The sequence below is a fragment of the Lonchura striata genome, chromosome 13 (genome assembly GCF_050655825.1).
Source record: "Lonchura striata isolate lonStrDom1 chromosome 13, ASM5065582v1, whole genome shotgun sequence".
NCBI classification, from domain to species: domain Eukaryota; kingdom Metazoa; phylum Chordata; class Aves; order Passeriformes; family Estrildidae; genus Lonchura; species Lonchura striata.
Window position 1 is genome coordinate 6541220 of NC_140715.1, and position 11264 is coordinate 6552483.

At 46.3% G+C, this 11264-nt stretch overlaps 1 protein-coding gene across 2 annotated transcripts in view; it reads left to right on the forward strand.

Annotated features, from left to right (window-relative positions):
- Positions 1-4414, forward strand: part of SLIT3 (slit guidance ligand 3) — a 482119-nt gene extending 477705 nt beyond the window's left edge. The window contains exon 36 of one of the 2 annotated variants that reach the window (XM_031506039.3): positions 1152-4414. In XM_031506039.3, coding sequence (XP_031361899.3) covers positions 1152-1390 — 239 coding nt within the window. In that variant the 3' untranslated portion in view covers positions 1391-4414. Of the gene's footprint in view, positions 1-1148 lie in introns of both variants that reach the window. The other variant, XM_085591180.1, reaches the window with a different exon arrangement.
- Positions 4415-11264: the final 6850 nt, after the last annotated feature.

The following is an 11264-nucleotide window of genomic DNA, read 5'->3' on the forward strand; positions in this document are numbered from 1 at the left end:
CCAAGAGCACCCTGTTATCTTCAGGGATACCCCTTAAATACCTTTTCCGTTACATCAGTCTTTGCATATTCATAGACTCTTATGCATAGTAAACTTTTCCCCAAACTAGTTTACATGTTCCAATAATTATTTGGCATATCTCCTCCTTGGATCTGCCTTTTTAGAGCATGTGTATTGCTTGGTTGTGGTTTTAGTCCATTCTCATCACCTCCAGTTTTTGGGCCTTGGCTCACACTGCCTTCAGAGGGTGAGTGCTGCTGGCTGGCAGATCCGTACAGGTGTGCTCATCCTGTGTCCATTGGATGTTATCCCATCCCATTAGGAATTTTAACACAAGCACACTTATATCAGCCATTTCACTGAGCTTAATTACCAACAGAAATAAAAACTATATCTTGATAACAGTTACTTTAACACCGCACATATAAAATCCATTTCAATATCTGCAAAAAGCCAATATTATTATATGCATCTATAACATTGTTATAAATGAAAATATATTCAGCCAAATTAAAAATAAAAATAGTTTTATTAGTGGTCAGGAGAAGAAAAAAACAACACAGTGCCGAGCCCGGGGATCGACCCTGGGTGTGTGACAAGGAGTCAGCCTCAGGAGAGGTTTTTCCCCTATGCCCACACACCTCCATCCTGGCACAAGCGGTTTTTATAGGGAAAATTCTGCCTGAGGCCAAGATTTCAGCAATCAGTCTTTTCTTCCATTCAGAGTCCATAGGTTAATGAGATTTTCTTTTTTTTGTGGTGAGGAAGAACAATTCAGTGTCCGGAGTTGTTGAATCCCTTGATGAGATTTACGGAACGCTGCATTCACATGTATGTGCCCGAGGATTTCCATGATATCTATCCCGGGTCATTCAGGCAATGATCAGCACCTGGGGTCCCATATCTCTGCAGACATGGCCCATCTCCTGGCTGACCCACACCCTCTTATTAAATCAGGTTCCAACATACACCAGGTCTCGCCTGCGAGGGTGGGGGGGGGGCTCCTAATACAAAGAACATAATCTAACAAGTACCCAATATTACACATTTCATACAAGGAATGGCGCCAATGATGTTTACTACGCATAACAACATCCAGCAAAACAGTTACCGCATTTTTTGACTCCTTCCCACCTGTGTTGTCCCAGCAGAGAACCTCTGCCAAGGAGACATCATTCGAGAAGTGGTCCGTAAGCAGCAGGGCTACACCTCGTGCACCACGGCCTCCAAAGTGCCGCGCCTGGAGTGCCGCGGCAGCTGCGGCGGCGGGCAGTGCTGCGTGCCCCTCCGCAGCAAGAGGAGGAAATACTTCTTCCAGTGCGTGGATGGCTCCACCTTCACGGAAGAACTGGAGAGACACGTGGAGTGCGGCTGCTCAAAGTGCTTATAAGCCATTCTTCGGTCTCTCGCCACTTTAACCGACTCAGAAGCGTTATGGAAACGGGACCTATTTACTTGCAGAGTGAAGAAGAAGAAAAGAATTATTAAGTATATTGTAAAATAAGCAAAAAATAGAACTTATTTTTATTATGGAAAGTGACTATTTTCATCTTTTATTATATAAAGTATCGCACCACTTTGGGTATATGTATCATATAGTGAGCTATTTTTACCATGAAACTTTTTTAACAGTTGTAAGAAAAAAAATTTCAAAAGCTAAAAGGTTAAAAAAAATTATATATATAAAGAAAACATAGCCTAACAGGAGAAATGTGGGGTGACTGTATGTATATGCACAATGAAAAGGTGTTCCAAGGACCCACTGCCACACTGATACGGGCTGAAGAAAGCTCCAAGGCCCTGGCTGGGAGTTCCAGGTGAGCAGATCCCCGTGACTGACTGCATCCAGGCACCTGAAGAGCCTCCTCAGCCCCTTCTCTTCCCAACACTGCCGACGCTGGTTTGCTCCTGTACAGTGGCCCCACTTGCTGGTTCCCTGGAGCACACAGGCACTGCCGTAGCTTGAGGCTAATTACATTATTTGACTATTGTAATACTATAATACATTTTTGCTGTGTATGTTGTATTTATCTGTGTTCATGTTATATTCTGCGGCAACTGTATCTATAGAGCACAGGCAGCTTTATCCAAAAGAAGGGTGCAAAGGGAATGGAAGGGGAAAAATTTTTGTTGCTTTGGGTAATTTGGGGGCAAAAATGTGAAACAAGTGCTAAGTGATGCCTAATAAATGACATAGTACTTTTGTGTAAACTCCTCAGCTATGTTATTTCCCAAGTTTGTGCCTTCTTGCTCCCAGTTTTGAGCCCTTTTTTGTATATGAAATGTAAGGAATGCACTGCTACATAGTTTATCACACCTTGACACTTTAACTTGCAAAGGTTGTAAAGAGCATGAAAATACCGCAGGTGCCAGAACGCACCTGCAATGTATCAGCTTTTACTGCCACTGTCACTTGAGCCAGGGGTGTGAGCTGGGCCGTGGCTGCTGCTCAGCCACACGCTGGCTCTGAGCAGCTGCCTGCCTCCCCACGGCTTTCCAAGCGAGCAGAAGTTGCACTAAACCCATGTGAAGGTATTCAGCTGACACCTGTCCTGCAGGGAGAGGTGTCCCAGCCCTGCCCAGTGCAGCCTGACCTGCTCCGCCAAAGCTCCTCCGCCTGCTCCGTGTCCTGCACTCGTGCCTGCCCCAGGACCCCCACTCACCTGAGCTGTGTTCAGAGCAGCTGCTGAGTAGGAATGGGAAATCAGTGCAGGCATGAATTCTCACTGTGGATGTGAGGGAAAAACTACTCTGGGAGTGAGTTTGATTTTTGAAGGGTTTTTGTCAGGGCTGCCTTTCAGGGTCAGGACATACATGCAAAGAGCACCATGGATACCTTGAATTTTCTCTTACTGTAAGTTTCAAACCTCCCCATCAACAACTGTTCTATTACCGGTAAAATTTCTTTCTTTATCTAGTGGAGTAAGTATTATGATCCTTTCTTCAAGTTCTCTAAGGTAGTCAGAGATGCTTCCTAGCAGCCACAAAGTCCTTCTGGGAACGCTTACTGGTCTCACCAAAAGGCTTTCAGATCAGAGGACTCAGCAAAGGATGAGTAGGAAAGTTTAATCAAGAAAATGGGACATCTTTGATTTGGGCTTTGGAAGGATGCACATGACAAGTAGAAATGTTTATTTCCCACTAAAGCAGAGAGACCATCTAGCTGTAATACAGCCAGAAAGCTGTAACATGCTTATTGTTCTTCTGCTATGTCAGTCTCTCCTTAACTGCAGCAGTTCATTCATATTTCTCTGTTACAACCAGAACAATGTGAGCAGAAGGGACATAACCAACTTCACAGGCATCTCAAAAAATCATCAAAATAAATATAAGTACATGGAGCTGGCAATCAGTGAAACATAAAACAATCACTACTTAATGTGCCAGACTCTGATTGATACAGTACAGCTCAAAAGCCAAGGAAAAACTAACCCTGGTTGCAAGTACCATGGACTGCTTTTTATTTTTAATATACCAGCAGCAGCTCATAGCAGCTGGGGTTTGTGATGTATGACAAAAATCACCTAAACCACAACCTACATCTTTTAAAAATTCATGCGAGTAACTGCAAACACTTGTACAAATATGTGCCAGGCACACGACTACCATTAATGTTTTATTCCTGCTTAAAAACATTTGAATTTCTAAAGAAGCAGCTGCTGTGGTGTCAGGCAGAAGAAACCCAGCCTACCAGATTTGTAGGCACTGGACTGCCAAGGCCTGCAGAAACACAGCCCCTGGTGAACCTGGCCAGGCTGTGCTCACTCTGTCACTCCAGCAACAGCGCTGTGAGGAACAGGGTGACATTTACGGGTGGCCTCACACCTGCTGCAGGGTGCTTTGAAAGCAAAGGCCTGGCAAGGCAAAAGCCATCAACATCTTGTTAACACATCACTCTGGGATTTACTTAAGCCAAGCCTTGCAGCAAAGGGACCAGCAACAACTCAGCAAGGCCAGCCCTGTTCCTGGCCCTTTTCTGTCATGGCACTTCAGTGTTAAGCGTCGGGATAAAGAACTCAGAAAATATCTATTTTGTAACCAAATTATGCAATTTTTGTATGCTTTTAGGCAGCCACTGGAGAGTGATGCTTTATGTCCATGATTCTCTGACTTGCTATAGCATTATTTTAAGAATAAAATAAAAAAGCTTTCAGATGTGCCAAAAATGTGAGGTTAACTGAAGTGTAATTAGCTCTGAAAGTTCCTTTGTAACCTGCCTAATGTTACAATCGATTTCAAGAACTGTGGGTACAATGCAGTAGTTTTTACCTCCAGAAAATTTTAATATAAAGTGAAGAAAGATGCTTACCCTTTAAAAATGGCAATGCAGACTGGTGTGAACTGATGTATTTTATTATTAGATTCTCATTGTGATGTAAGTTTAAATAAATTGTTGGGTTATGGAAGATTGTAACACCTTGTGATGCAGATTATTTCTCTGTGTATTTGAGGTATTGAGTCCAACCTTCAGTGTCCACAGGAAATTATGGGGGAAATACAGACATTCCTCTTGGACAAAGTCAAAGAACAGCTGTAGTTAAAAGTGGTATGCACATTAGTTACACGTTTTTATGGCATCACAGCCTAGTATTTTAGGGGTCTTACATGCACAGGCAAAGTAAGCCAAATAGTTTTTGATCCTGGGCATTTTCTTTAATTAAAATTTTTATTTGCTACATTTTTAAGACTCTTTGTTAAAGACCTGCAGCAAAAACACACTCATTACTTACTAGAATAAATGAAGAAATACTAGGAATGGAGCTGGAAGAAGTAGGGCTCAGGAAATGGAATTCATACAGCCAAGCACAGATGGAAGGGATCCTGTGATGACCTGCCACACATGCACTCCAAACCTGCTGCCACACTGCTGTAGAGGATTATTTAAAATTAGTGACCCAGCAGCAACAGACTTCTGCTATTGATTGCATTCCAGCCTTAGCATAGAATAAAACAAAGTTCCCACCTAGTCCTCTGCCTTCCCTCACCCATGCCTCTGTACAACACTCAAATATTGCTAATTGCGCTTCAAATGATGGCTCCTAAGAGTTGCCTTTGCAGCTCCATGCAAAACCGGTGGCAGCAGTTAGCCAATAAAAACACTCAACCTTAATGAGCATCATTAAGTCTGAACTATGAAGGTTAATTACATAATTGTAGCAGATGGCAGCATTTTCACCTAAAGCAAACCCAGCTGAGCCCACTAAAAAAGCTAGCAGGGAAGTGTTCAAAAATGTCTGGGTAGCGGCTGCCCTGATTTGCACAACAGTTTATTTGCTTTGCTCGTGGCTGTGCAGCTTGGGGGTTTCTGAGCAGGCGCTCAAGAGCTACAGCCTGAGGATGCAACACTCCTGTTTGTGCTTCTGCTTGCACTGCCCCAGGTACCACTTACCAGCCGTGGTAGGAGGCACAGAGTGCTGGAAGCCATCTAGCCTCTGTTCCTTTATCTTTGTGCTTTCTAGTCGGCAGGGAATAGCTGGATGGAGCTACTGCTTGCATGGTGGTTGGCTGCAGGGTTTGCGTTGTTCTCTGGGGCCCTGTCACTTCTGGGCTCTGTGACCTCTGTCGGGAGTTACCTCCCAGTTTCTGCTCACACCAGGCAGCCCTGCAGTTCAGCAGGCTGGACAGGCGGAGTTGGTACTCCCGATGCCTTGGTTTAAGGCCCAGCGAGATGTCACACTGGGTGCCAGCCCGGTATCGCTCTGTGTGCGCGCTGAGGATGTTTTCCAGCTGTTTTCCAGCTGTTCCCCAGCTGTTTCCAGGATGGGCCAGCGGAGGTGAACGGGGTCCGCCAGCAGGTGGCGCCGCAGGGCGCCCGTGCCGCTCCGGAGGGGCCGGGGCGGGGATGGGAATGGGATGGGAATGGACGGGAATGGAATGGGATGGGAATGGGATGGAATATTTCAGTGGAAAGGGACCCATAACAGCCATTTGAGCAACTCAGGCTGACAGTGTCACCGCCCCTTGTTGAGGGCACTGCCCAAATGCTTCAAGCACTGCCAGGCCTGGGGTATGGCTGCCTCTCCAGGAAGCCTGTTTCCACAAAATATGCTCCCAAATGTCCTGTATAAACCTCCCCGGTGCAGCACGGAATCTTTCCCATGCCTGCTGTCTGGATCCTGGGGAGAAAAGCTCAGCACTTCCTTCTCCATGTCTCCTCCTCACATGAAGGAGAGTGCAGACTGCAATGAAGTCACCCCTCAGCCTCCCTCCTTCCAAACTAGACAAGCCCAGTTCTCAGCTGCTCATCACAGGAGTACATGTATGTGTGATACACAGATTTTCTGGGAAGTTTTAAATAACTTCTCAGGTTTTATTGATCCTGAGCTATCAGCTTCTTAGCGTTGTTCACCTGTGACGACAGGAGTCCCTGCTGTCCCCACAACATGGCATGGGATCAGCGTGGCTATCCCCCAGGAAACTGCATGAACTGGCAGCAGGACAGCCCTGCTGAGCCCCAGGAGACCATGTGGGACCTGAGGGTCTCCAACACTTCATCACCACCATCCCTGGCAGCAGGAAAAGGGCTCCATGTGCTGGCATATGGGACAGTTTGTGCCCATTCACTGTGGCAGCCTCAGGACAGAGGTCTGATGTCAGTGTCACACGGCTGCTGTTATGTTGATTATTTCCATGTTAGCACCTTATGGAATAGCAACTGATTCTGCTGTTTCTACCCCAATTCTGCTGCTGTTTGCTCTCCCACACCAAGGTGAAAGCACTGCATGCAGGGTCTCCAAGCTGCAGGCACACACCCCACAGCCTGTGACACCTCTGGTCTGTGAAGAAAGCACAGCTGCTCCTCCAAGCACCTTGACCCTCTGAGAGCCCTGCAGGCAGAAGAAACTCCTCGGGCATGGAACAGAGCAGGCAGGCAGGACAAGCAGTAGCTGTTGGTGTGAGGAGTTTCACTCATCTGTGATGCAGTCTCACAAGCACAAGGAACAGAGCTTGCTGTGAGACTTGCACAGTTTTGTATCTTCTCATGTGTGATCTCTTGGCCTTCTCCATTCCCAGGCCTTCTGAGCTTTCAAAGTACAGTGATGCTCAAGGTAGTCTGGGGATGGCAGTGGCGTCTCTGACTTGTCTATGAGGTTTGTCCCCACGGCACAATGATCGCTCATTTTCTTTAGAAATAATATTTTACAAGGCTGTGTCTTATCTGGGGAGGAAAGGTGGACATCCTCCCTCTGAGGTGTGGAAGGGAGGAAAGCAGGTAAATGAGTGTTCAGGGGATAGCTCAAAACTGACAGGGAATCAGGGCATTTTCAGTGGTCCAGCCCTCCAGCTAATCTTTCACCAGCAGCATTTAACCAGCTCCTCTGCTGGAGGAAGAGCGGATGTTTGGAGTGATGGTGTCCATCTTCCCAAGTCACTGTCACATGTGATGGAGCCCTGGTCCCTGGAGATGGCTGGACACGCACCCACCCATGGGAAGCAGTGAATTCTTTCCTTGCTTTGCTTTTCTTGCATGCACACATTTTACTTTCCCAATTAAATTCATTCCAAGAGTTCTCTCGCTTTTACCCTTCCAGTTCTCTTCCCAGTCCCACAGACAGGGGAGTGAGGGAGTGGCTGGGAGGGGTTTCACTGCTGACTGGGGCTAAACCTCGACAGGCAAAAGCCTCAGCCCTGCCTTTGACACTTGTTGCAGAGCAAGGTTACAGGAACCAAATACCACAAGGTAATTTAGGTGGGGACTTTGCAGCACACGAGATAATATCAGAGTTTCACCTAGCAGGTGATAAGAGCATGCACAACAGGCAGTTCTTATACAGCACCTTACATTTCCTTAATTACACACCAGCATATTTTGCATCTCTTAACCCAGTTTCTCCTGGTAAAGCACTCATTGAACTGTTGGGGGATGGGGTGTTTTAATATTTTTCTTATTTACTATGTTGAGATAAACACCAAAGTATGATTTATGGCACCAAGACACAGAGTAAGTTGGTCATACCAATAATAAATGCTCTTCTTATATAGCAATGAAACAATTTTCATTTCACCCCAGTAATAACTGATTTTTTTAAAAGTCATACCTTCAGGTAGGTCCTTAATATAAAATTCCCTCATTTGGTTTAATTACCCAAAGATACTGTATAGTACTTTAGGACAGTAGTTGTTTAAGCATGTATATATATATATTTTTTTTTAATATATACACACATTTGTATTTATATAGCTGATTATATATTCACCTTCAGATTTATTTATTCTTACTTAAGGGCTTTTCCAAGAGATGTGTTAACTGACATACAAATAACTCCAATCTAAAAGGGCTCATAACTTATAAATCAATTGCTCTGCAAATTAATAAATGTTCTGAGCCTCCCCCAGGCCTGTGTTAAACTTCCAATTTGATCTAAACCTCAGCTCTGAGATGGACTAAAGATAGCTGAGCATTGATTTCAGTTTCATTTTTTGGGGTTTTATTTCACAAATTCTCTCTTAGCTGTAACATTCAGATAAAAAACACTGCAGCTTATTGTGAAGAAACCAAAACTTCTGATTTGCTGATCTTGTTTTTAACTGAACAGCCCTTAGCTCATTCATTATCATAAAGCCTTTATCTATCCAAATTTTTCACATGGGAGATGAGTTAAGAGGGTTTGCTTGACACAATAGCTAAAGTGGGCATCCAGTGCATAAAAATTCAGAACTTGCTCCTAAAACCCATGCACAAAATATGCATTTTTGTCCTGACAGTGTCTGAGGCTGGGAAAGCAGTCAGTGAATCTGCATTGCTGGAAGGGGAGAGTTATCATTTCCTCAGTGAAAAGCTGGGTCAGGAACTTCTCTGCCTGTTTCAAGACAGCAGGAATCAGAGACAGCTGTCAGGCTGTAAACTATATTTTTTCTTCTATTTCTGCATGTATATATTACCAGCACTTCCCAGGGATGGTATTTCATTTCCTCTAGAGTTAGAAGGTGTGTAGGAAACAGTCAGAGTGTCAGTGCTGGACAAAAAATGCCTCAGAATTAAGGTAATAAAAAATCTCCCTGCAGATCTGTTTTCCCCAACCCCACCAGAGATGTCTGCAAGACACCGGATAGCTCATTTTACACCAAACGTTCCACACTGCACAGTCTGGTGACAGGCAGGAAATTAAAGACTCTTTTTCAATCACTGTGTATATTTATGAGCAAGTTAACTTCCAGGTAGCAGCTAAATTCTTGTATTCCCTAACACGTATGTAAATGCTTGTGTTTAATGTTTCAATAGTAAACTACATTGCAGTGAAAAACCACAAAAACCACACCAAAATTTCCTCACTTTAAGAGTAACATACAGGAATTTCCACAATTACACATAGCTTAGAGAAAGAGAGAAGTTCTGCAGCCTTGCTAATAAACTCTGAACTTCCTTTAAAGGATGAGAAACGAACACTTAGAAGACTTCAGAGTAGGTTTTCCAAATACAAATATTTCAAAAAGGAAAACAGGGAAAAGGCATCCAGATGAGAATTTTGGCTTTTTAATGTAAGATTCTGGATTAAAATGAACAATAAATATATTATAGGTTTTATGTTTAGGAGCAGTGGGGGAATGGAGGGTGAAAAGACAAAGCTCCTGTCCTGACACAGCAGGTTTTTGAGTAAACCTTGTGCCCAGCAGACATTTAGTCTTTTTGGTATGTCAACAGTTATTTCAAAAGAGACTTTTGCCAAGGCTGAACTCCAGACACAAAGAAACTTCATCTTCCAAGACAGAGATTATACCCAAATCCTCCACCCAGACCAGAGCTTCTAGGTTCATCCTAGGTCACGGTAACTGATCTATAATCACATAGCACTTTATCACAAAGGAGAGAGGAGAAAGTGAAAACAACCCATTTTGAATTATTGCTGGTTGTGAGCAGCCGGTGGGAGACCTCCCCATGTTGTGCCACTGGCAGTGCCCCGTGACATCCTGGCCTGTGCCAGGAATAGTGTGACCAGGCAGTGCTTGTCCCTGTGCTGGGCAGGGGCACCTCCAGGCTGTGTCCAGCTCTGGGCCCCTCGGTTCAGAAAGGACCTTGAGGGGCTGGAGCGAGTTTAGAGAAGGGAATGGAGCTGGGGATGGCTCTGCAGCACCAAGAGCAGCTGAGGGAGCTGGGAAGGGGCTCAGCCTGGAGCAAAGGAGGCTCAGGGGAACCTTGTGGCTCTGCACAGCTCCTGACAGGAGGGGACAGCCGGGGGGTCGGGCTCTGCCCCAGGGAACAGGGCTGGGTCGGGGAGGTTGGATATCACGAGGAATTTCCTCACAGAAAGGGTGATGAGATATTGGAAAGGGCTGTCCAAGGTGGTGGTGGTGGAGTCACTGTCCCTGGGGGTGTTTAAGGGAAGACTGGACGTGGCACTCTGGTCTAGGTAACGTGGTGGTCGGTCCTAGGCTGGACTCAGTGATCTCAGAGGTGTTTTCCAAATGACTGTGATTAAACATCAGCTTGTTGCACCAGGTGAGGAAGCGCTTCCAGGGACATAAAGTTACTGTCCAGGCACAGGAAAGATGCTGTTTCCCACACTGCTCCGGTGCTTAATTGTGAGAGCGCTGCAGTCCGAGCGAGGGGCGATGAAAGCGAATGCCAAGTGCCGGTCTCACACAGCGACACAGCGATATAATGTGAGATAATCGCAGCCCTCAGAGCCCCAGCCGGCTGCAGCAGCAGGCCTGCTCACCGCCCTTTTGTTCGCTGAAAATGGCTTGAGAGCAAGTGCCTGCGTTTCCCTTGAGGGGAATTGAGACACACTAATATATGAAAGTACATTGCAGAGATTTGCGAAATCCTGCATCAGTATAAAGGAAAGATGAAAATCTCAAGTTTATTTTCTCCAGTGTGGTTCTATAGAGGCATGTAATCATTGTGGACACATGGAGGATTAGTGTAGTAAAATTGATGAAAAATCCATGTGGATTGACGGAGAATCCTTTATAAATAGACGGATATTTTTTTTTTCCCCGTATTTGGCTCAGTCTCGGGTCTCCCGTCCGCGCCGCGGCCCGGCCGCGGCTCTGGCGCGGGGCCCGCCGGGAGCTGTAGGCGCGGCCGGACTGCGGCTCCCGGCGCGCCCCGCGCGGGCGGGCAGCGCTGCGGCAGCGGCGGGGCGGGCGCGGGGCCGCCCCGGCCCCTTTGTGTGCGCGGCCGCGGCTCCGGCGCCGCCGCCATCTTGTGCCGGCCGGGCCCGTGTCCGCCGGGGCTCCGCGGGGCAGCGCCGGGGCCGCGCTGCTGCACGGAGCGGCCGAGCGGAGCCTCCCCGCGCTCCCCGCCCGGGGCGCGTCCCGCG